Here is a 26,824-nt window from a genome sequence, read left to right as displayed (position 1 = left end):
ATATCCCCTCCAGGTGATCTGGTATGGTTAACAGTGCCAGTATTATCCCCACTTTACAGATGAAGAAACTGAGGATCCAGTTGAGTAACATGTAAAAAAAAAAAACCTAGTTCAAGTCAGAGCCAGGATTAAAACTGAGATGTCTTGATTAGTAGTCCCAGTCTATTTACAAACTTCGGTCTGAGGGAATGGATTTCTCCTGTTCTCCCTATGGCTCTGGCGGGACTGTCTCTCTGCACCTGCCACCCTAGAAGGACTTGGACCAGATTTGGCCTCCTCCACCTGTCTGTCCTCCCAACCGCAGGGACGACAAACACCGCTCCTTCATTGCCGCCAGGTGGCGCAGCGAATGCTAGCTGGTTCTGCTCCCACGGGGCTCCATCCAGGTGGACTGACTTTGTCCTGGCCCAGCCTGCCTAGTCCCCAGTCCCAAACCCGGCTTCGCAGCCTGCTCCCTCTCCAGCAGTCCAGGGAACCGAGGCCAGCTTGGCTGTAAGAGAGATCGAGGTAGGACTGGCCATGCCATTCTCCTCAGCAGACAACCCGTCGCAAACGAATGGGAAAGATTCCACTCATACTTTACCGAGCGTTGCCTCCCTACCCTGGACAATGTGTGGAGCCTGGATCCCCCCATCCATGGCTACGGGCTAGTCCCGAAGCCCAGCGAGAATGCCAGGCTGATGTTTGAGTGTGTGTGTGTATGTGTGTGTGCGTGGGCGAAGGGTGGGGGGGAGGAGTGTGGCTATTGATTTATTTTTTAGCTTTTAAAAAATATATTATTTCCTTTTTTAGGAATAACACCAGGAGCAGAGTCCTGATTCCGGGCTCCACCCCCGTTATCACGGCAGTTCCCTCCCCGGCCCCCTGTGAGGCCACGAGCCTTAGGGCGGGGGCGGATAAAAGGCCGGGTGCGGCCGGGATGCTGGGCACAGTCCCCCAGGAACGAATGCCAGATCCGTGTAGTGCTCTCCGTGCCAAAGACCACGGCTTTGGCCCGACTGCCGGAGAGGGGGCCGGCCGAGGCCAGAGTTGTTGCTGCCGCCTCCCGGTTCGGGCTAGCAGCTGGGCTGGCGCGCTCTCCACACCTTGTCTGGGGCCGCAGGGCTTCCCAGCTTGGAGGGAGGAGGGAAGACAGGGGAGATAGCGAGTCAGTGAGTCTCGGGGAGCAGCCTGGGCGCGTCTGCGTGGCTATCTGGGTTCCAGACCCCAGCTCAGCATTCAAAGCCCGGCCCCCTCTGCCAGGTGAGGCCCCCTCCAGCCCCGCACTGACAGCGGGGGCCGGCAGGCACTTCGGCGGACTTAGGGGCTTCACCGCAGGGAGCCTCGTGCAGGGGTAGATTGAGGTTAGGGGAGAAACCTCTGGCCTCTGAGAGTCTTCTGGACCCTGGGGGGTTCCGGACCAAAAGGAGAAGGTGAAGACTGAGGAGCGCCGCCCGAAGTGCGGCAGTTCTCAGTGGAAAGGTAGCGCCTGGGCGCAGCGCGTATTGAGCCCGGGCGGTCGGATTGCGCAGCAGGCTAGGGGAGTGCGCGAGCTTGCGCGCGCGCGCGGGAAGGCTGAATTCCCTCTCCCCTCTGTTCCCCCCCCCCCCACCCCAAAGCTTTCCCCCTTCCCTCCCCCTTGAGAGGCCAGGACCCGTTGGTTACTCTCTTCTGGGGAGGGGAGCCCAGGAGGCTTGGGGATCGGGAGGCGGATCGTGCGGCCCCGGCAGGTGATAGAGAGCTAGTTCTCACGCCCCCTCCTCCCCCCACCCCCCAGACACACACGCGCGCACACACACACACGCACACATACAGCCCTCCTCCTCTCCCGGCCCCCACCGTCTCTCCCCCACTCCCGCCCCCTTCTTCTTCTTTTTTTTTTTTTAAGCAGCACCCTACCCCCACCCCACCCCCACCTTCCCGGAGAACACGCCCCGAGTATTTGGAGGAGAAGAGGCAGATAGTAGCAGTAGCATTGAACCTGAGGGGCTCTGGCTGTGCGCAAACCTGCCGCTCGAGGAGCGACGGGAGAAAGACGAGGCGAGAAAGCCGGAATAAAAGAAAAAGAGAGCGAGGGGGGAGCGACGGCGAGGCTGGGAGAAGGAGGGAGCCAGGGAGACAGACATCGAGAACCCGGGAGATCAGACAGACGCACACGCACACACACACTCTCTTTCTCACACACACACAGATACGGACCCTTAGCCAGCGAGCGCGGGAGAGAAGGCCAGTCTAGAGCCAGACGGACCGACGCCCCGAGACGACCCCCTGACCCCACCCCCCCTGCACCCCGGAGACCCCAGGGCGGGATATGGTGATTGTCTCCACTGCCTCTCGGGATTTACAAAGACAGCTCCGCCTGCTCAGGGCTCCTGCTCCAGCTCCTGCCCCTAGCCCCCGGGGCCCAGTCCCCCGCGTCACCAGGGGGGGCTCAGCCCCGTGGGGGGCGACCCTGGCCTGAGACTGAACCCCAAACTCCAGCCCCCTCCCCATCTAGTGCATGTGGAGCTGAGCGCCGCCGGCCAGCGGGGAATATGAACCGGAAAGCAAGGCGCTGGATTTGCCCCATCTTCCTGAGCCTGGGCATCGTCTACATCAAAATTGGGTAAGACGCTTTGGAGGGTTGGGCAGGGCTGGGCTGGGCGGGGGCGCACTGTCCAGGACGAGGACCTGCGAGCATGGGGATCCCAGCCCTCAGGCTCTCTCTGGAGCTCTTTGTCCCTTCTCCAGCCCGCGCCAGCTCCTGCCTCTCTGGGAAAGTTTGCGGTGCAGACAGGGAAAGAGAGGTTGCGCTAGGTAGACCTGGGGGCGGCAAACTTCCCTGTCCTGGACTCTGGGCACTGGAGCCTGGAGCGGTGGCGAGGAGCAGCGGCGAGCCAGACAGGAGAGGCGTAGGGATGGAGATCAGAGCGCGCTCACGTCACCAGATCTACCTAGACCCCAAGATATAGAGACATACACACACAGACACGCAGGGAGACACTCAGACACAAAGCGAGATCCACAGTCCCCGGACACGCAGAGACACAGCCATCCAGAGGGATTGACTCAGTCACACGCAGAACCCCAGAGTACGCTAGCACTCTAGTCAGCCAGCCAGCCACTCATTAGATAGATACACCCGGTACAAGTTCACCCACACAGGTAGTCACGCATACATCACACACTCTTAACAGACTGATGACCACCCCAATCCTACACAGTTTGGAACCTGGCGCCTTCTTGCAGCCTCAGCCCGATCCGCCTTCATAGTCTAGCTAGCTATCCCCATTCCTAGGCAGCCCAAATTCCTCTCTGCCTTTCCGAGCAAATTCCTGGTTCTGGGTTGGGGCGGGGGGGGACAGGACAGAGGTCGAGGGCAAGGTGGGTGGACCTGGGGAGTGGGAGAAAAGGTCCCACTAGTCCTCTACCTTCTCTCTATTCGGGGCACCTCTATTGCACAGTGTAGAAGCCTTTTCCATTCTCGGGGCCCCCAGCCCCATTACCCACCACCTACACACCAGCGACCTTCCAAACTAACCTCTCAGTCCCTGCAGAACCCCAGGTCCCTGCGCAGGTGCTGCCCTGGGCTCACTGGGTACGAATTGAACACATCCCCCCCTACTGTTCTCCGCCCCCTCCCCTCCCCTCCCCTCCCAGCTCAGACCAGGGGCAGGGCGGCGCAGTACAGCTGGGGTGGGGGCAGGGGCAGGCAGCCTAGGCCGCTGCTGTTTGTTTTTCCGATTCTTTTAAAAAATAACCGTATTGATTTCTTTTCCCGCTTCCCCCCCCCCCCCATTTCCATTTTCTCCTTCACACATGCCGGCCTATCACCCTCATTTAGCAATCAGGAAGCAGGGGCACTTTGAGGAATGGACCATTTGCTCTTTATCTTCCTTTTCCATTTGAAATGGGGACCAAAAAAAAAAAAATAATAATAAAGGAAAAGAAAGCATCTCTCACTCTGTCCGGGTTGACCCCAGACCTTTCCTTCTGTGACCAGGGAAAGGGTACTATTAGAGTCTGACCCAAACCTCCTGGAGTCTCAGGTGGTGCCTGACACCAAGGGACAGAGGCTGGCAGTGAGGTGGGTTAATTGAGAAAAGGGGGCGACCGGGGGAGGGAAACTTTCAGTGTTCCCGGAGTCTATGTAACCCTTTAAGAGGGGAACTGCTTCAATCTGCTCTATAATGGGCAGGAGGTTTTCAACCATAGCCCTACTCTCTGGTGCCACTGTGTAAAGGGCACTGGCTCAAATGAAAATCAGGAGACTTCAAAGTGCTCTAGTTGTGTCTCTGATGCGACCTAGCTTTTTGACCCAGGACAGATCACTGAGAGAGGTTAGCTGGTTTACTCAAAGTTAGCCAGAGTAGCAAGGACCAGAGATCAAATTTGAATCCAGGTCCTTTGATTCCATGCTCTTTCTACTTCATGAAAAAAAAAAGTGAAGGGACTGGTCTAGGTTACTCTTACAATTATAAGGTGCTAAGTTCTTTTTGGAAATGTGTGGTTTTCTTTTAGGTTATCATTACTCTTTTACTTTTAGGACTCAACTCAGCCATGTGTTAACTCATTATAGGAGTGCTAACCTTTTGAGCAGTTATATTATATACTATGCTATCAATATAGAAACCTCCCAGTGATACAGTTGGTGTCTAAATAGACTCCGGGAACACTGAAATTCCCTTCTGAATTATGGTCAAAATGCCATTATAGAGTTATGGCATCTAATCTAGAGCTTTAAAGGAATTTAAATATGATTTAGGCCAAACTTTTCTTCCTGCAGATGGAGAAACTGAGCCCAGAGAGGTTAGATGCCTTGAACAAAGTCACGCCTTTTAAGTGTCACAATGTCTTTTGATTTCCAATTCATGCTGTCTCTATCATCATTTTCTTTCTTTAATTGAGCCAACTTTGGTTCATGCTAATCATGGTTATGGGCTTATTGGGCTAATTACTTTAAATAATGAACCCATTTCTTAGGTTATTGTTACTGGTATGTCCAATTTTAAGAAAACTCATATAAAAATTCAAATTTGCAAATCACAACTGAGGGGAGGGATTTTTAAATTGTAAGCAATATCCTGAAATTTAAAAATGCTTCCATTTAGAAAAAAAGGAACTTACTTGAATTTGTAGAAAACCTTTCGTTGCACAAAGCAAGGTTTACCTGTATTGCCATCTGTTTATAACTAATGCATAATTGTTTTATTGTTATTGGGCATATTGGCATTATCAGTTTTACGACTGTTCTAGGATCCTTCTTTAAAGCTTCAGGTTCAAATAGACTATTTTGAGTTGTTATCCTCTTGAACTCTGCACTTGAAATGAGTGAGGAAGATATTTGGCTGAGATAAAGTTGTTAAAAAAGAAAGCTTGGAGTCAGTGTTTGCCCTAGAGGGTGGGCCTGATCTGACCCTGACCCCACAAACTGCTCCTTGCCTTGATGGCCAGTCTGTTTCTTTCTTCCTTTGCAGGGGCTTCTCCTCTGTGGTGGCTCTTGGGGCCAGCATCATCTGTAACAAGATCCCAGGGCTAGCTCCCAGACAGAGGGCAATCTGTCAGAGCCGACCTGACGCTATCATCGTGATCGGAGAAGGGTCTCAAATGGGAATCAACGAGTGTCAATTTCAGTTCCGAAATGGTCGTTGGAACTGCTCAGCCCTGGGAGAGCGGACGGTCTTTGGGAAAGAGCTGAAAGTGGGTATGTTACCTCTTCCTTGTTTACTACAGAGCTAGAAAGAATCTCAGGGCCACCAGAGTGGCAGCAAGACTTTGAGCTTTATTCATGAGTAAACTCTTGGTCATCTTGTGAGCTCCCTTTACTTTGTCTCCATCCTTCTTGCTTATTACTTCATGCCATTCCTCCCCCTGTGGAAATTCCAAAAAAATTTTAACTCATACCTTCTGTTTTAGAATGGATTTTATAATTTCCAAAGCAGAAGGGTGATAAGATCTAGGCAACTGGGGTTAAGTGACTTGCCCAGGGTCACACAGCTAGGAAGTGTTTAAGGTCAAATTTGAAACCAGGTCCTCGCATCTTTGCCTGGTTCTCCATCCACTGAGTCACCTGGATGCCTCTGGAAATTCAGTTTTGAAGATGTCTTTCTTTAAAGGGTCCTAGCTTCAACTGTCTTTAATGGGGATGCTAACACACACACACACACACACACACTCCCCTCTTTCCCTTTGTTCAGATATTTTGTTTCTAGAACAATCAATGAAAACTGGGGTGGGGGTAAAGAAATACACAGTTGATGCCAATCTTTGTCCAAATACCGGACCCAGAGAAGTTATGAGTCCATGTGGATTCTCTCTAACCAGGAGCACCTGAGTCAAAGAAGGCAGAAAGATGTACTATTCTATTGTATTGTATGATTTTGATCCTGACTCCTTGTCAGTAAGGAAGCAGTCATTTTTCTTTCAGCCCTCGCTATTCAGATGGGCTGTTTATGATAATCATGGATCACACTTCCCCAGCTAACCACTGGTAGCAGTGCTTTCCTTGGGTTATCACCTAACACTTTCAAAATTTCTTTCACTCTTTTTTTCTTGTTGGATCCTCACAAACTTCTTGTGGTAAGGGCAGAGATTAATATTCGTTTTACAAATAGGGAAACGGAAGTTCTGAGAAGTAAACAGACCTATGGCCAAGCCAAAGTCACACAGTAGTAGAGCTGGGACCAGAACTAAGTCTTCTTTTATTTTAGAGTCTCTTATTGCATTTTTTTCTATTTCTGTCTTTCTTATGGAAGTAAATGGACTGCTTGGAGGGATTGTCTTTTGTTTTTGTGTCACAGGCCAAGATTTGTGGGTCAGAAATACTCTCAAGGGAAAAGGGGAAACCATCAAGAGTTAAGAATGATATTAGAAATATGACAGGGAGCAGTGAGATGGCTCAGTGGATTGAGAGCCAGGAGGTCCTGGGTTCAAATTTGGCCTTAGACACTTCCTAGCTGTGTGACCCTGGACAAGTCACTTATCTCCCATTGCCTAGCCCTTATCACTCTTCTTCCTTGGAACCCATACACAGTATTGATTCTAAGATGGAAGGTAAGGGTTAAAAAAAAAAGAGAGAGATGGCATACAAGGCATTATCTTCAAAAGCCAATTCATCTTAATGGCTGTTTTAAGCTTCTTGTCTCTATGGCTCCAAATAGAAGAACTTTCCTCAAAGTTACTTTCTAGAGGGAATACAAACATAAGACACACATCCCTTCGGTTTCTATTCAAAGCCCCCTTAGAAAGTCATGAGGAGTTTACACATAAAGTGATCAGATCACATTGCCTTTCGATGCTAGAGAATTCACAAGTCCTAGTAGCAGTGATATTGCAGTGTATCTCACCTTTACTGCTATATAGATTGATGCTGGCAAACTGCATTTTGCTAGTGGTCTTCTGTCAGTCACATCTTCTTTTTAAAAAAAAATCTGGCAGTTTATCACTTCCCTGGCTTGAGATGGTATGCTAGGTTCCATTATTTGGAATCCGTTTTTGCTGATGACTTCTTCTTTGGTGGGGTCAGATTGCCTCAGGTGTCTGCTACTGACACCTTGGTGTTTAGAGGAGGAAGAAGAGGGAGTAGTTCTTGTCTCATTTGGGAGGTCTTCTTGGATAACGAGTAAGATCAAGAGGTAAGAAGCAGAGGGTGTGATCATGGTGAAATAGATACCTGTTGCAGGTAGAGTCACTCAGTAGAAAGTCATACAGAGATAGGTGAAAGGAAACAGCAAAGTGTTAAGAAGCAGAGAATGCTCCTGTTGTGGTCCAGTAATTTCCTATCCTTCATGACCTGGGATTTTCCTGGCAAAGATCCTGGTCTGGTCTGCCATTTAATTCTCCAGCTCATTTTACAGATGAGGAAACTGAGGCAAAGAAGGTTAAGTAATTTGCCCAGGATCACACAGCTAGTAAGTATCCGAGGCCAGATTTGAGCTCAAGAAGGTGAATCTTCCTAACTCCAGACCTGGCACTGCATCTAATAGGTGATGAAAGACAGTTTAGCTGTTTCCTTTTGTTTCTGATTAGAAACTCCATGCAGAACAGATTTGGGATCAGAGAATCTCTAGAAGGAACCTCAGGGATCAAGCAGTTCAACCCCTACCTGAAATGTAAATCCTTATTTTTTGACATTCCCAAAGTAATCTAATCGCTTTCTTGAACACCAACACCGGAAGTGACAGGGAGCTGAATGCCTCCAGAAGTGGGGCAATCCATTATTGGCCAGAGCTAGTTGTTAGAAAGTTCTTCCTTGTATTTAGCTCAGACTTATCATACTGGAAGTCATACATACTGGGCAGTTTTGCCCTCTGAGCCTATACAGATTTGGTCTAATCTCTCTTCCACAGGGCTGATGGATTTCAAATATTTTTCCCTAGGACTTTTCTAGGTTAAAATCCCCAGGTTTGTTCAGTTATATGTGACATGATTTTAGGTTCTCATTTGCCCTCAGATAGCTGAGAATAGGTAATCTGTAGCTCTTTGGGGGTCTTGAAGCCAATGCTACTGATATTCTTTCAGGCATAAGAACTTCTCTTAAACTATGCTATTCTTTTTCTCTACTTCCTCTCTTAATTTCCCCCTACTCTTTACCTTCTTTCTTGATCCTGCCCTATCTATACCTTAGGATGACTACTAGTAGATTTCAGTATCATATAGTGGATAGAGGGCTGGACCTGTACTCAGGAAGATTTGGGTTCAAATTCTACCTCTTTTATATTAATTTTATAACACTTATCAAGTCGCTTAACCTTTCTGGATTAGATGGCCTGTTTATAAGTTGAGCTCTAAATCTGTAATCATATGATCTGTCAACCTCCTTTATTAGGCTTAACTTCCATTGCTGGAAGCCCCCAGGAGCACTTTGCTGGATGACCCTGGGTAGGTCACTGCCTTTCTCTGAGTCTCAGTTTCCATTTCTGTGAAATGAGAATTTTGGAGCAAATGTTCCACAAAGTCACCTCCAACTCTAAATCTGAGATCCTATGAGTATGTGATTCCTGATACAAAGTAAAGCTCTTTGAGGGCAGGGACTATTTCATTGTTTTAGTCTTTGTATCCTAGGTACCTCACCTACTCTGCCTGGCACATAGAAGGCACTGAATAAGTGACTGCTTATCCATTGTTTAGAGTTCTATCTAGCCCTAAAGGCTATACTATGTTATCCTGGAATCTCTTACAGTGAAGAGTCTATGAGAGAATTAGCTTTGATGGGAGAAGAGAGTAAAAAAAGGACTGAATTTTGGAAACTGGATCAGAGCATCCTATCGATTTTTGAGCTGAAAGGGACCTTAAAGGTTACAGAAAAGGAAACTGAGCCCTCACAGGTCTAAGAACTTAGCAGGGCTCAAACAACTAATAAATATTGAGGCAGAATTTAAGGCCTCCCCTTTTCAATATACTACAGTACCTCTCAGGAAAAAAACAATATATCAAAGGCAATTCCATGGCTCAGTTTACCATTTCCAAGTTAATGGGATTGTGGAAAAGTAAGTTCCTCCAATGGTAGTCAGGAATGAGGCTGTAGAACAAGAAGAGAGAAGGAAAGAGAGCTGCTCTCCTTCTGCCATATAGCCTACAACTGAAGGAGAAACGGAGAATCCCACAAGGAGGTATTCTACTGAGTGATGAAGGCTGGACTGGGTAAAGAGAGGAGTCTGAAAGTTAGAAATGGATACAGGTAGTCAGCCCAGGGAACTCTGCACAGAGAGGGAAAAGGCCAATGAGTGGTCTATGCTAGAGCTATGTGGGGGGAAGCAATTATTGGCCCGGGAACTGATACTAAGGGTGAAGGAGCCTTCGAAAGAGATGCTGAGGAGACAGCTAGGTGTCTCAGTGAAAAGAGGCCAGGCTTGATGATGGGAGAGCCTAGGCTCACATCTGGCCTCAAATACTGCCTAGCTGTTTGATCCTGGGCAAGTCACTTAATCTCAATTGCCTAGCTCTTGTGGCTCATCTGCCTCGGAACCAATACTCAGTATCAATTCAAAGACAGAAGTTAAGAGTTTTTTAAAAAAGGAAAGAAAGAAGCTAAGGAAGCCTTCAAGGAGGCTTAGAAGAATTCTTGGAGAAAATAAGTCATTATATGAAAAGCTAACAACACTAGCTATGTAGATGGTAGTACTAGGAGTCAGCCTGGCTTCACTAAAACAAGCCATGCCATGATGAATTACTTTCTTTTCTTATCATCTGGCTCCTAGCCCTTCCCATGCAGAGATGGCATGGTAAGTGGAGAGTACTTCTAGAAGAGATCTGGGTTCAAATCCTGGTTTAATACTTTACAGCTGGGTCACCTTGACCTTTCTGGGCTTCAGTTCCTTCATTGTAAAAAAAATGAGGGGAGTAGATCAGTTGGCTTCTGGGATCCCATTTAGTTCTAAATCTATGATTTTATAATCCTAAAGCCACTTGTTTGAAACAGTTCTCTTCATGCTACTCTCTAGCTATGAAGCTTTGTCAAAGTTCCTTAACTAATCTGTTTCAGTTCCCTTATCTTTAAAATGCAGATAATAATAGCACTTTCCTATTGGAATTATGGTGCGGATCAAGTGAAATCACACAGGCAAAATTCTTTTCAAACCTCAAAGTGATACATAAAAATTGTTTTTGTTGTTTAGTGAGGTCTAGGCCCCTTAAATGATCCCATTTGGGGTTTTCTTGGCAAAGAGACTGGAGTGGTTTCCTTCTCCAACTCATTTTACAGATTGAGGAAACTGAGGTAAACAGGGTTTTGTGACTTGCCCAGAGTCACATAGCTAGTAAGTGTCCAAGACTGGATTTGAAGTCAGGACCTCGTATCTCCAGGTCTAGTTTTCCATCCACCGAGCCACCTAGCTGACCCTTCTTTTGACACTGTTCTCTTAATTCTTCTGTCTGCCTACTTGGCCTCCTTTGTCAGATCATCATGTATGACCCAGTCAAAGCTGTGCCCAGGTTCTGTCCTGAGCTCATATAAGGTTCACCTTAGATGCCTTCCACTCCAAGATACCCAGTCCTCTGGGGGAATAAGACTTTTAAATCAATAAATGCTAATATCTTAAGAAGGGATAAATATTAACAACTAAACAACTAGGAGGATTTTAAAAACTTGGAGTGAAGTCTCTAGAGGTATGCCACAGGGTTCTGCCCTTGGCCCTGCCCTGTTCTACATTTTTTTACCAGTGACTTAGGTGAAGATGTAGGACCAGAGAACTCCGTTTTGGGGTGCTGGTGCTTGTATGGCCATAGAGAGGGCTCTGAGTGCCCCTTTTGGCATGCATACCATAAGTTCACCACCACAGTCCTAGGTTTTCTGTCTCTAGAGCCTATGCTTTTGCTCTTTCTTTTTCTTTCTTTTTCATGATGAGTCTTATAAATGTCTCTAGTTTTTTAAATTGTTATTCATTTTTAGTGTTCTTTTCTTTTTACATTTTGAGTTCCAAATTCTTTTCCCCTCTCCCTCCCCCACCCATTTAGAAGGCTAGCAATAGGATATCAAGTAGACATATGAATTTATGCAAAAAATATTTCTTTTTTTAGCTACATTACCAAAAAAAAAGCAAAGAAAAATTGAGAAAATTAACTTCAGTTTGCACACAGGGTCCATCATTTCTCTCCCAGGAGGTGAATAGCACTTTTTTCTCATGAGAATCTTGGAACTGTGTTGGCCTTTGTCTTGATTAAAGTAGCCAAAATCTTCCACAGTTGATCATCATTACAGCATTGCTGTTACTATGCACAAGGATTTGCTTCTTCTCACTTCACTTTGCATCAGTTCATATAGATCTTGTCATGTTTTTTTCTGAAACCACCCTCAATTCCAAATTCTTTACTACCACAAAAAGAACTGCTATAAATATATATTTGTACATATAGGTTCTTTTACTTTTGTTGTTTTTTTTTTAATCTCTTTGGGATACAGACGTATCAGTGGTATTGCTGGGTCCAAGGGTATGCATTAGCATGGGTAACTCCCAGTAGTGAAGATCCCTTCACTGATGCTAATTTGTTACTTATGGTCTCCAGAGAAGCCTGGAGCCCTAAGAGTTTTGTCCATAGTCATATAGATTGTGACTCAGATGGGAACCCTGGTCTGAAGGCAGGACTGGAACCCACATCTTTCTGGCTCAAAGTCTGGCCCTCTGTGTAACTACACCACATTGCTTTTCACCAATGAGTCAAAATCAAATTAGGACAACTATAAATATCTGCATATTAGTTAAACAAATCACCCACAAAAGTAGAGGATGCAGGAGCCTTGGGTTAGCAGCACTTCAGATGAAAAAAAAAAAGATAAAAAAGACAAAGGTTTTAATTGCCTGAAAGCTCGATATGAGTCAACAGTGTGATGTGGTTGCCAGCACAACTAATGCAATCTGAGGTCATCCTGAGAGAAGTGTGCGGTGGTGTCCAGAAGAAGGTCAGACCACATCTGGAGTATTTTGGATGCCCCACTTTAAGAGGGATATTTATAAGCTGGAGAATTTCCAGAGGAGGGTAAAGCAGGATGGTGAAGGGTCAAGAAAGCAGCCCCATTGAGGAAGAGGTGGAGCCTGGAATGGAGGTTTAGTTAACCTGGCAAAGTGAAGACTTAAGTGGGGCCAGGAGCATGGCAGAATTAGGATCGCGTCCTTGGACATCTGTAGGGCCTATGGAAGAGGGTTAAAATTTCTTTTATGCAGCTTCAGAGGGCACACAAATAGCAATGGATGGAAGTTAGAGGGAGACAAATTTTGGCTTATTTTCCAACAGAATGGAGGAAAGAAGCATTCATGGCACATTGGAAAGAGCACTGGATTGGAATCAGGAGACCTAGACTCTTACCCCAACTCTGCCACTTGTTCTTTTTGGAGTCAGAGCTTTCATGCTTACCACCTCTGTGACCTTGGACAAGTTTCTTAACCTCTCTGAGGCTTAGTGTCCTCTTATGCAAAATGAGGCACTTGAACTAGATGGCCTTGACGGTCTGTTCAACTCTAAATCTACGATCCTGTGATCACAGGGAGCGTTCCAATAATGTAATGTAATGCTTTGGGAGGAAGCCAGGAGGAGTTTGCTTGATCAATTCAGGCAGAAGCAGTGACCACCTTGTCAGGGATAATTAGAAAAGATTCCTAACATGTTTAGAGGACTGGGAAACAATAGAGAACTGGAAAGGTAGATTTCGTATCCAACCTCAGACATTGTATGACCCTGAGAAAGTCATTTAATCCCTGTTTGCCTTGGTTTCTTTATTGGCAAGATGAGAGAGTTGTGCCTGATGGACTCTTGCTGCTCTAAATTTATTATCTTTTATGACCTCTGAGATCCATTCTGATTCTGTGTTCCATGATTTCATGGCAAACTTTAGGAAAAGAGGATTCAGAGGGGCCATTGATAGTGTTTTATGGTTTACAAAGCACTTTACATATTCTATCTCATTTGATTCTGTGAGACTTAATCCCCGTTTGACAGATGAGAAAACTAAGGCTGAGAGACATTAAGTGATTTGCCCAAAGTCACATTGCTAATTGTCCAAATCAGGATTTGAACTCAGTTTTCCCTGGCTTCCAACACTCTATCCACTGTACCACCTAGCTGCCAATGAAATGTAGAGATGGCAGGAGGCTCTGAACCAGAACTAAACCAGGGAGAGCAATCTCTGGAAAGGAAAATGTTTATGGGATGTACATGCTTTTATTCATGAGAATGCCACCCTAGGAGGCAGGAGGCAGGGCCAGGTAAGAGGAGGGCTTAGGAGTCTTAGAAGGTCAGTCCAGGGCTTGAAGGTGTTTGTTTCTTGCCAGTGTTTTGCATTTTAGACTTGTGTCCCTCCTCCTAAGCTGTAGCCTATAGGGGCCATTCAAGAAAACAGAAAGTCCCAGGGAAGGTGAGATGTCAGGGGAAAGGTTGGGTGGCAATGAGCAAGCACTGTCTAAATTCAGGACCTCTCAGACAGGACACTGGCTTTTTGAGATCTCCTCTAGTACCAGCCTGGCTGGAGTTTAGGAAACCAAGCCTTTGCTCTCTGTAATCCTGGCCGGGTTGTGTTTTCTCTCTCATTCAAACTCCCCTAAGGCTTGGAACTGGGAGCAAAGGCAGCGTGGAATCCCTCCCAAGATGTGGTTAAGCGGCTGTTTTCCCCTGTTCTGTGATCTTCAAACTCCTTGTTGACTGTAAATTAAAAATAAATTTGCCTAAGTAATCCTCCTAGTATACCCACCAGCTTAAAAGGAAAACCGTCAAATTGACTCGACCTTGAACTCGGAGCTTCTTCTAAGATTGGAGACCAGGACAGGAAAAAATATGGACTCAATCAGGCAATGAGCAGATATTTAGCAAGCATTTCTTATGGTCAAGACTCTGCTAGGATCTGAAAAATGATGAGACAACTCCTACCATAGAGAACTTATACACCACTAGGGAGACACAATGGATACTCAATGTGTAGAGTGTTATGGGTAGATAGTAAGTCCTGTGAGGGTCAGAGAAGGCTTTAAAGGATGCTTTGTGTGATCTCACTGGTTGATGAGACCCCTTCTGACCGCAGAGCATATTGTTTTGTAACCCCTTAATGCACTTAGCTTGTATTATTATGTATTATGTATCTATGTTTGTGCCTTAACTCTCTCCTAGATTTTAAGTTCCTGGAGGACAGGAGATAAAGACCGTGTGATTTCCCCAGTTCTTAGCTCAATGCAGCAGGTGCTTTATATACATACATACATACATAACATACATACACACACACACACACACACATATATATATATATAAATTTTAAAGGAATGGCATGCTCAGAGGGAGGTAGGAAAACACCAGCATGCTTAGGTCTCAGTAGGATCAGTTTGCTTGGAGGGGCAGCTTCTTGCAGGGTAGTGGGAAAAGCAACCAGAAATGGTAGAGTTGGGCCAGACTTTGGAGATCCTTGAAGGCTACCCTAAGGATCTAGAACTTTCCCTTAGAGACCTTGTGTGAAGTCTCCATAGGCTTTGAAGCAAGGGAATGATTGAAGCGATAGTGGCATTTCAGGAAGAATGTTGTCTGGCAACAAGGGAAAGGAAGGCTTAAAGGCCAGAGAAACTGGAGATAAGGGGACAGGGCTGGGGAGGGAAGGCATTGTGATTGTCCACATTTGAGATGATAAGAACCTGAACCAACATGGTAAGAGTTTCCTGGTGAACCTATAGAAGAGAATGTTGTGGAGCAAAATGCCTCATAATCAGAGAGGGTTTCTCTCTTGACATTGAAGTGGTTTCCCTCCTCTTGGCAGGGGATTAATCTCTGGAGATCCATGTATGGAGAGTGAGCATGTGTGTGTGTGTGTGTGTGTGTGTGTGTGTGTGTGTGTGTGAGTACGGTAGGTGGCAAGATGCCAGAACTGAGCAAGCCCTGATTTGCTGGTAGATCCTGGATGGGATGATGTCAATTGGATGGCACAGGGCATACTGGCTATCTTCTTCTTACCCTCATAGGGAAGGAATAGGATACACTCATTGGCACTGAATGTTCTTTCCTACAATGCCATCCTACCCTTCCAAATATTTCTACAGGACTTGATTTGAACTTTGGCACTCACTAGCTGTGTGCAAGTCACTTAATCTCTGAGCCTCAGTTTCCCCATGGTGATAATAATACTTATACAAGTATCACAGGTATGTAAGGAAAGCACTTTATAAACCTAAAATCATTGTAGTAGTGAATTACTTTTGTTACTTGAGTTCAAACTGATCTACCTGTGATGCAGAGAGAATACTTGTAATGAAGATGTAGGAGAAAAAAAGATCAAGCTATGTTTTTCAGGGTGTCCAATTCCCTCATTTTACAGATAAAGAAATGGAGGCCCAGAGAGATTAATTGACATTTTAGGCTTTGCTTCCTCCAATTCCCTTTATGATCTTTCTAAATTCTTTCATGAACTTAATGCTAATAACGTAATTAATTCAGCCATCTATCCACCTATTTATTTATTCATTTATCTATCTATCTATCTATCTATCTATTTATTTATTTATTTGTCCATCCACCCACCAAAAAATTAATTAATTTGCTTATTTATTGATTTATTCATTCATCCATCCACCCACCCATCCATCCATTTATTTATTTACTTATTTATTTATTTGTTCGTTCATTCATTTACTTATTTATCAATATCCCTTACCTTCCATCTTGGAGTCATTACTGTGTATTGGCTCCAAGGCAGAAGAGTAGTAAAGGCTAGGCAATGGGGGTCAAGTGACTTGCCCAGGGTCACACAGCTGGGAAGTGTCTGAGGCCAGATTTGAACCTAGGACCTCCTGTCTCTAGGCCTGGCTCTCAATCCACTGAGCTTACCCAGCTGCCCCCGGCACTCTCTTATGTTGATATGTGGTTTTGTTTGTGTGGGAATGCACTTCTCAAACACAGAACATAACCCTTCTTTGACTTGGCTAAGAGTCTTCAAGGCTTGCTATGATAAAACATTTTATCATCCTACCTAAAGCCAACTCATTGTTCTGATTGATGGACCATCATTTATTCATCCATCCACCAATGGAAGGATATGTAGGAAGTTTTCCATTTCTTTGGAATTGTGAACGATATTACTATATTTGAACATAGGCTGTAGTTTTTTTCACCCTTCTAGTTATGAGGAGTCTTCAGATATTTAACTAATAGATGGAACCATAGAGTCAAAGGAGTTGAATATTTTTTAGTCTCTTCTTATATATGACCTAACTACTCTTTCAAAAATTTTGAGCAATCTTCAATATATGAGTAGTCTTGTTGCTCTGTGCCCATTTCTGGGTCTGCTGTGCGTCTATAAAGTTCCATTGCCTTTGAAGACTTAATTTTTATAAGGATATAGTCAACCATTCAGATTTTGTCGCATTCTGCTAAACTCCCTATGTATCACTTTGCATCTATCTTTTCCTATCTCTTTGTATTGTTTATGTTTGTCATTTTTAATGGGGATATTTCCACTATATTCATAGACCGTGGGGTCATTACTTCCTACTATAATATAATATATCATTCCCACATTCCCTTGTGGGTTGTTTCCCGTTTTTTTTTGCTATTCCAAAGAAGGCAGTTATGAATATTTTTGCATGGATGAGATTTTCTCCTCACCTCCCTTTTAAAGATAGCTTTAGGTTATAATCTTCTGCAGGTACATAGTTGAAACCAAATGAAAAGATTGACTCATTTGATAAGGGAGCAGGTTGGCTCCGGCACATATCGTCCCCCACCCAGCACAAGAGATAGATTTCTTCCCAAGTTAGTGGACCTTTGTCATAGACTATCACGTCAAGGGGGTGACCAATAACAAGTGATAAGGATGAGTCACACATTCCTAGAGGGACTTGGCAAAGTTGTTTTCTGCCTTTGGGATCTCTCCCTCTCCTTGGCAGGGCTTGATTAGAATGTTAAATAATCAATGGGTTTATGAAATCAAATTAAACTCACAGAAATAGAGTTGGGAAATGGACAGAGGTGACAGAGGCTGGGAGGATTTACAGGTTTGCTTTTTCAAAGCAAATGCATTGAGCTATTTAAAGCATTTCAAAATGGAAAAAGATAAAATACCTTTCTCGTGAAACAGATCAGAGGGATAACAGCTTGGACCTGGGAAAGGAAGATTTCTGTGTGGATGTGTGCCTGTTGGGGTTTGGGGTGGAGGTATCTTAGGGATTATCTAGGAGGTATCTGTGAGGAGATATTTAAAGGTTAGTCAATAAGTCAGTCACCAAGCATTTGTTAAATACTTACTATGTGTCAGGGACTGTGCCAAACCCTGGGGATACAAAGAAAGGTAAAAAAAATAGTCCTTGCCCTAAAGGAGCTCACATTCTAATTGGGGTGTCAAACATGAAAATAACTAGACACATATTAAGAGGTACAGAATAGATAGAAGGCATTCTCAGAGGGAAAGGTACTAATAGCTAGGGGAACCAGGAAAGGTCTCCTACAGAAGGTGAAATTTGAGCTGAATAATAAAAGAAGCCAGGGAAACTGAGAGGCAGAAGATCCCAGGTGTGGGCTGTAGGATGGGGTGGTACAGCCAGTGCAAAGGCACGGAGATAGGAGATTGAATATAGTGTTTGGAGAAATTGACTAATGTATCTGAAAATTGCAAGTTGGCTAATTGATCTGGATTACAGTGTGTGTGGAGGGAGCCAAGTTAAGAAAATTGGAAGGTTCATCTGTGGGGGATACCTGAGGGATATTTCTGTGGAGTATGTCTGGGGAAATGAGTGTTTATGGGATCAGCTGTGAGAATATGTCCATGAACATAACTACAGAGTTGTGTCAATGGGGATGAGTTTGTAGGGATGATGCAAGCTTCTTGAAGGCAGGGACTATTTCATTTTTCTCTTTATATCCTCAGTGCTTAATACACATTGGGCATTTAATAAATTCTGGGTGATTGCTTTACATCAAGTGAATATGGAGGCATCCTATATATGTTCATATTTCTGTTGGAGTACCACTGGAGGGGATGCTTGGGGGAGATAGGAGAAAGCAGATGGGAGGGATTTTTCTATGAGTATATCTTTGGGAATGTGTGTTTATGGGGGTTTCTGTGAAGCTGCATCTATGAAGTTGTCTGTGGAGGGTGTGTTAAATAGGGGTGAATGTGGAAGGATATCCTAGGGATTGTATCTAAGTGATTATAATCATTCTATGAGAATATGTGTCTATGAAGATGCCAGTGGTGATGAGAGTAGGTGAGGGTTATGGGAGTCTTTGTGTTGCTTCTATGGGGTTTTAGTTGGGGTGCCATGGGTCTATGAATTATTTTTTGGTACTTTATAGGGAATTTTTCTGATAGGTTGTGACTTTTAGGGAAGCTCTGGGAGAATTTTCTGGGGAGTCTGAGGGGTTGTGTGATAGGTGGTACCTCTCTGACTATATTTATTAAAAGGTCTTAGACAAGTTTCCCAGTCTTCAAAATGGTAATGAGAAAGTTGGAATAAATGACCTTCCAGCTCTAACATTCTCTGAATCTTTGATTCTAAGCATGCCTTTGATATTAATACTTTATTTAAATCTTTATGACTACAAAGGAAGAATAAAATGGAACATTGAACAAAGCTCTCTTTTAAATCCTTACCTTCCATCTTTGAATTGAATAGTGAAAAAGGCTAGGCAATTGGGGTTAAGTGACTTGCCCAAAGTCACACAGCTAGGAAGTGTCTGAGGTCAAATTTGAACCCAGAACTTGACCTAACTTCCCCGACATCGAGCAATTCTTCAGTGAATGTGAACTGTGCTGACAAATTGCACAATGAGATCCCTTTAAATTCATTTTTTTTCCTGTAGAGTAATTGCTGGGTCCGATTTACCTAGATAAATTGCCTGAGTACTCTATTTCTGTCATCCTGTGATGACACAGATGGGATGTTCCCATAAAGGTCAGCCTTGTCCCAGAGCGGGTTCACTCACCAAGACTAGCTGGTTTGGGGACATCTGCCCATTTCTTGGATTTAGAGTCAGGAAAACCTACATTCAAGTCTCATCTCAGACACTTGTTAGCTGTGACCCTAGACAAATCATTCTTTTCTCTGAGCTCAGTTCTTTCATTGTCAAATGAGCCGGTTGGACTCAATGACTTCTAAGGTTCCTTCCGATTTGAAATCTCTAAGCCTAGGACTGCTCTCCCCCAAGTTTACATGGACATACTCTGAGAAACCTTAGTGTGAGAGCTAACTAGGGAGAAGTGTGTTCTTTTTGGTTTTGTGTTTTAAAACACATTTAAGAATGACATGTAGAATATTAAAGTTTCTCTAGAGTCGAGCGAATTCTAATGTGCAGAGATTACAAGGAGGAAGACTCCGACTCTACAACTTTCTAGTGATGAAAACCGTCTAATGGGCTGCCTTTAGAGATAGTGAGTTCCCTATCACTGAAAGTGAGACTGTGAAAGATACTATGAAGGCGACTCTAGGATTAGAGAGGAGCTTGGAAAAGGTGACAAATAATATCCCTTTCAGCTCTCAGAGTCTGTGAAATATTTGAAGACAGACTGCTCTTTTGTGTAAGTCTTCTCTTCTTTAAATTAAACATACTTAGTTCTTTCAAGCATTCCTCATATGCTTTGGTTTCCAGACCCATCACCGTCTTGACCACCCTGCCCTCAGGGCTATCTAGTTTGTTCGTGGCCCTCTTATGATAGGGTACCCCAAATGAAGGCAATACTCCAGACGTGGTCTGACTAAAACAGCATACAGAAAGATTATTGCTTCTCTTGTTCTGAAATGGATGCCATGTTTTTATTAATGTGGACTGATGAATTAGCTTTTTAAAATATTATTATTATTATCATCATCATTATTGTTATTATTATTGCATCTGAAGCATACTTTTGACTCATATTGAAGCCAGAGTCCTCTACAATTCTGAGTTTTTCCTCTCATGAATTGCTATCAGTATGGTAAATCTTGGATGGTATATGAACTATGGGTACTATGGTAAATCTTGGATGGTATAAATGGATTCCAAGCCAACATGGTGTGATAAAAAGAGCCATATAGTTGGAGCCCAAGCTATTCAAATCCTGATCCTCTACTTAACCGTGCAATCCTAGGCAGGTGGATTAACTCTCGTAGCTTCTGCCGTCCTGCGTGCCATGAAGGGCACATCTACCATTCCCTTCTACATTTTGCACCTCTAACCTGTGAGGTCTGCCATCCCTGCCCTGTTAGAGGTAGAAAGAAATCTAAAACTCATCTAAGCCCTTCCTCTCAGTTTTCTTAGTATGAAACTTAGACTTAGAAATAGAAGCTACCTGTCCAAGGTCTCAGAGAGACTTGGTAGAAATGACAGGAGCCCTCCTCCACCCCCGAGTTCAGCAAGCTTTCCGCTCCACCAAAAGCTTTGGACAACAGTTCTCCATTTGTCCTTGGTTACATGCCTCTCCTTCCATTTTGTGAACACATACATAGAGTTCCCGAGTTCATATAAATGCTTAATCTTGTTCTGCCTAGACATTGGCTCCCTAAACCTCAGTCCTCTGCCATCAATAGCCAGGTGCCCTTCCTGAGTGTCTGCTTTTCATTTCAGCTTGATTTATGACCATATACTGAGGCAGGAAAGGCAAGATCCCAGGAAGTAGGCCAGGAATTAGTTTGTCTTCATTGGGCCATTTACAGTGGGAGTCATGAGCTCAGAGGAGCTGCGAACGAAAGCGAACCATCCCACAGGACTGGCAAGATGGACTGTGTTTTCCATCTGTATATTTTCCTAATCATCATATATTTCAGCTCATGTCACTGCAGATAACTCCCTTTCTGACCCATCGCCTTTAAATAGCAAAAAAAAAAAAAAATACAATGCACTTTGTGGTTTCCAGTAAGATACTGTAAATACACCCTGATAATATTCCGGTGCAGACCATTTATAGCAAGCCTACAGGGTGGTGGAATGGAATCTATTAGGCAGGTTTGGATACAACTTTATTTCCTCTGTCACAGCAAGCTGTCCTGGATTATTATCTTGCTGAGCTGCAAAGTGGGAGTTGAACCATCCTCCCTGTTTTCATTTAAATGAACTAGAAGGGACAGGCTTTGGCCTCCACTAACAGAGGGAGAAAAGCCTGTTTTGAGAAGTCACAAGTTGTCAACACAGGTGTTCAATATTCAGAGTCAGTTTTAAAACAAAATGGCTTTGAAGTCAATCTGTCTTTCCCCTATGGCAAGACCTCGTCTTCAAGCTGGTGTTTTAATTCTGGATGATGACTGGGCCTGTCAGCATCCTGGGGCTCTCCAGATAGGAACCTTCCTGTTTACCCCGGGGCTTGCTCTGTGGGCTTGACTGCTCCTCCAGCCTCTGGGCTGTGGAGGAGCTGGTCAGAGAGACCCAGCGTCTGAGAGAGAAGCTTCTGCTTCCCCGGATGCCTCTCAGGTGGTCCTGGCTAGCTCTCGCTTTGGCTAGAGAGACGGCGTTAGTGTTAGTGAAGGGAAGGGCCACCTACCTGTGTACTAACCAAAAAGGTACCTCCATCGTCCTCAGCGGGGAACTCGGACGTGGCAGCCCTGGATCCTAGACTCAAATCTGCTGGGCAGGCTTGGCCGTGATTCTTGCCATCCATAAAAGAAGGCAGTTGGACTAGGATAATCTCGAAGGTCTCTTCCAGTTCTGGAATCCTGCTTTCTAAGGTTGCTTCTAGCTCTAAAATTCCGTGAAGCTCTGAAGCCCAGTGATGAGAGCCTCAGTTTGGTGCTCATCCTTTGAATTTGAGTTCTTTTTTGTATCCCAATTCAAAGACCATTTCCAGGACCACACGTTAGCTTGCCTTCCTCGATTGGTGTCATGTGCAATTTTTCATATTCAAATTTCTTTTTTACTTTTTATTTCTTTTCTATTATCCTATAAAATAATTTTCCATATTGTTTGTGTGAATAATCATATAAAACCCAAACCCCAAAACAAAAACCCAAATAAGCAAGTGAAAAGTCATATGCTTTGATCAGCATTCTGACTCCACCAATTCATTCTCTGGAGGTAGATGGCATTCTTTGTCCTAAGTCCCTCAGATTGTCCTGGATCATTGTATTGCTGAGAGTAGCTAAGTCTATCACAGATGATCATTCCACGTTATTGCTGTTACTGTATCATGTATGATTTTTTTAAAGTACTCTATGGCTTTAGACAAGCATTGTTTAATCATTGAATACAAGAAGACTAATAAAAAGACTTGTGGCATACCAATAAAGATAGCCTTTCAGTGGGCATGAAAACCACTGAAACTTTGAGCCCTCATATGGCAGAGAGGTGAACACTTTGCAGCTTACAGAGAGCAAGGGGATTTTTTGGACATCTTTTGCTTTAGGCCTTAAATTCCTTGCTTTGCCACCACCCTCAGAAATATGAGGTACGGAGGCAATTGATAGGGTAGAAAGCATGCTACATTTGGAATCAGAGGGCTTCTGCTCAAATATTAATTCTGCGACTTCTAATTCCTCTTCTCTTAAACCTAAGGAAATAGTGTGTTATGGTGGAAAGATCATTGACTCTTTTAGAGAAAGCATAGTTTATATTCAAATTCTGCTTTTGACACTTAATAGTTGTATAACCTAGGGCAGATCACATTCTTCATGGACCTTAGTTTTCTCATTTGTGAAAAAGGGAGGCCAGACTTGATAGCCTCTGAGGACCCCTCTAGTTACAGATCTATAATACTCTGTCTAGCTGGCTTCCGAGGTCTCCTCTAGCTCTAATCTGGGTTCCTAAGCAGCTTGTCTGGTCACTGAGATCTTTCCAAAATGGGCAGATTGGCCCCAGGCAGAAGAATGATACTTTTAAGAGACTTGCCTTTACACTCCCATCAGGATGCCCTAATGGAAGGATTTGTACTATTTTGCGCACTGTAGCCCCTTTGGACAATTTTAGGAAACCACAGACTCCTCAGAATAATGTTTTTACATGCATAAAATAAAATACATAGGACGATAGAAGAAAACAGTTATATTGAAATATAGCTATCTGTCTCTCTCTATCTCTCTACATATCCATCCACCCATCTATCTATCTAAATGCAAGATGAAGAACCCCAGCTCTAGTTGTGGGTGCCATGGGTCCCTCAGGCTGATCTTTGGCTGCCTGGGGTTCCCCACCTGAATTGTACTTAGACCCAAGCTCTAGAGTCTAGACCCTTTCCCCATTCTCAGTCTCAGGAAATCATCTTCCAGGAGCTATAACACTGGATAGGATCTAATGGGTGAACCCCATTAAATGGATCTTTGCTGAGGGCTTTTGCATTTTCACAAAATCTAATGATTTAAGTCAAAAGATGGTTCTCTCTTGTCCAGACACATAGGAAAGGATACCTTTGGACATTTAAAAAAGAAGAATGCTTTAATGTGTGCAATGATTTATACTTTAAAAGAGGCTTTCAAGTAGGTGGCATTTTTCTTTTCTTTTCTCTCTCTCCTCTCCTCTCTTCCTTTTCTTTCCTTTCCTTTCCTTTTCTTTCCTTTCCTTTCCTTTTCTTTCCTTTCCTTTCCTTTCCTTTCCTTTCCTTTCCTTTCCTTTCCTTTCCTTTCCTTTCCTTTCCTTTCCTTTCCTTTCCTTTCCTTTCCTTTCCTTTTTCCTTTCCTGGAAAGTTTGAGGGGAAGGAGAATTTCTTGACAATCCAAACACTCCACCAAATAGGTAGATACTTACCCACCTCCTTTATTTGACACTTTAGGAATTGTAATGCTTTCTTTTTTTGCAACCACTCTAGAGGCAGCCAGACCAAGCTGTGATTCCCCTCCCCGTCATCTCTCAGGCACTCTGGAATGCTATCTGACTAATGAATGGCTTTTATTAATCACAATTTAGGGATTGGGGAAAGGGGTGAAGGGCAGAGGGATTTTGGAGTGCCCTCTTCTCTATTTCTTTTTTTTAAACCCTTAACTTCTGTGTATTGGCTCCTTGGTGGAAGAGTGGTAAGGGTGGGCAATGGGGGTCAAGTGACTTGCCCAGGGTCACACACTTCCCATTGGAAGTGTCTGAGGCCGGATTTAAACCTAGGACCTCCTGTCTCCAGGCCTGCCTCTCAATCCCTCTTCTCTATTTCTATGGGGTCTGTCACTCGGATGGGAGCCTTTGGGGTTCCCACTCCTAAGCATCTCCCCCCCTTGTCCCTTCTCCTTCTGTTTCTATTTCTATCCTTTTCAATAATTGTAAACAATTTCAATAATTGTAAGTTAGACCAGAAAGGGTCTCTCAGCAAGGTTGGGTAATGGGGGAAGGAGTCTAAGAGAATCACTCCCAAAATGGAGTCCCAAAATTTAGCTGTCTTGATGGTTGAAGTCTTGCTGGGTGAGATGCAATGGGATGCCTTTGACCAGTGAATCAGGGTTTCAATGTCCAAAGAAAGATCTTCAGGAAGCCCTCAGGACTGGATTCGAGTTGAGATGTTTTCCTCCCTCTCTCAGTCCTCCACTGGAAGTTCCTCCTTTCTCCTTCTCCCTCCTGATAATTCCCAGAATTCCCTCATCTTAACTGTCACCAACTGTTACCAACAACCTTCTTCTGGCTCTTTTTTCCCCCATCCCCAATCCTTACAGTTAGTACTAGAAGGATCACTTTCCTCATTTAAGAGAAGAGGGAACTGAGGCTTTGCAAGTAGAATGACTTTACCAAGGACACACAATTAGTGTTAGAGCTGGGATTTGAACCTAGATCTCCTAATATCATATCCAGAGTTTTCCCCCCATGTCTTTTTCTTCCTCCACCCTGCTCTGTGTTCTTTCCTCTCACATCTGAGAACATACTATGAGGTCCTTTTCTAAGGGAGAGATTTCAGCAATTTGAATAAAACTAAAGTGGAGGTGAAGGGAAGAACAGATTTTATCTCTTCTTCTGCCCAGTGCTAAAGACCAGCAAGTGAGGTCTGAAAGGGCAGAAGGAACTGTCCAAGAAGAATTCTTTCTCTGCCTGGGCTATAGCTGCTATGTTGTTGCCAAGGTCAGCGAGACCTTGGGTTCTTGGCTGTGGAATCGCCCTCTCATATGCTTTTTTTGGTGGATGGACCACACGCTGTAGCTGAAACTGCCTTCCCGTCTCCCTTTCTCCATGATACAGTCACAGTCCACTATTAGCTTCCAAATCATTGCTGAGCTTCTGGTCTTCATTTCCAACTTGGAGTTTTAAAGAAGCATAGGATAGGGGCAACTAGGTGGCTTAGTGGATAGAGAGCCAGGACTGCAGATGGGAGGTCCTAGGTTTAAATCTGGCCTCAGATACTTCCCACCTGGACTAGTCACTTAATCCCCATTGCTTAGCCCTTAAAGCTCTTCTGCCTTGGAACCACTACACAGCATTGATTCTAAGATGGAAGGTAGGGGTTTAAAAGTAAGTCAATTAATCTTAAACAGAGACTGTTAGGCTATAGTGTCAGAGTTGAAAATGACCTTAAAGATTATGAAATCCAGGGTAGGTAGGTGGCTCAGTGGATAGAAAGCCAGGTCTGAAGAAGAGAGGTCCTGGGCTCAAATTTGGCCTCAAGCACTTCCTAACTGTGTGACCCTGAACAAGTCACTTAACCCCAATTGCCCAAGAGCCCTTACTGCTCTTCTGCCTTGGAACAAATATTGAATCTAAAGATGGAAGGTAAAGGTTTTAAAAAAAGAAGACGCATAGATAGAAAGACCTAATTTCAAGCCCTGTCTCTAACACACAATGACTAATTGACCCTAAGAAAGTCTCTTAACCATAGAGTGCTCTAGGCAATTTTATAAGATAGGAAGTTACAGAGAAGGCACCAGCCCGCACCTGTAAAAAGAGGTTTGTCACCCAAAAGTTCCTTAGACCAGTGGTTCTCAAAATTCTTTTGACCTCTTGGGTCCCCTATAACAGGATGCCTGATCATGAGGTCAGAACAACTTTTATAACAATACTAAGATGTTTTTTTAATTTCTAATACACTAAATATCAATAGATATAAGTCACATAAACAAAGGCTCTTGGGGGAGAATCTTTTTAAGGAGTCCTGTTGCCAGAAAGTTTGAGAACCCCTGACCGAAACTGATGAAATCACAGGTTCATTCCTTAACCCTCTTCCCTATCGTTTCCATCATTTAAATCTCTCCCTATAGTCTTCACATTAAGGGTCCCACCTCAGGGCTTACAGCAATTGTCAGTCATTCAACAAGCATCTATTAATGCTTAATTAATAGTTAATGACATTGAATCTCAAATAATTAATAGTTAATGGCGTTGAACCTCAAAAAAAAATATACCACGCTCTAGGTGAACTTAGGACAATTTCCTGCCCCATGGTCCAGAGCAGATGTTTCTGAAGTCAAAGTTCTAGAGTAGGATAAAACCCAACCGGCTGTGACTGACTGGCCTTTTGGCCTTGATAGTCTTTGCTGCTTTCCCAGCAGACTCCTCTCTCCTGCACTTCTTGTGCCTTCATCCCTGCTAATAGCAGCAG

General features: G+C 44.2%; 1 protein-coding gene across 1 annotated transcript in view; it reads left to right on the top strand.

The window, feature by feature from the left end:
• Positions 1-2,513: 2,513 nt before the first annotated feature.
• Positions 2,514-26,824, top strand: part of WNT7A (Wnt family member 7A) — an 88,005-nt gene continuing 63,694 nt past the window's right edge. The window contains exons 1-2 of the mRNA XM_044656890.1: positions 2,514-2,584; positions 5,436-5,662. Of these exons, the coding sequence (XP_044512825.1) occupies positions 2,514-2,584; positions 5,436-5,662 (298 nt within the window). The remainder of the gene's footprint in view (positions 2,585-5,435; positions 5,663-26,824) is intronic.

This window comes from Gracilinanus agilis, chromosome 1 (assembly GCF_016433145.1).
Source record: "Gracilinanus agilis isolate LMUSP501 chromosome 1, AgileGrace, whole genome shotgun sequence".
NCBI lineage: Eukaryota > Metazoa > Chordata > Mammalia > Didelphimorphia > Didelphidae > Gracilinanus > Gracilinanus agilis.
Note: the sequence above shows the minus strand (reverse complement) of the source record. Positions and strands in the feature narration are given on the sequence as shown.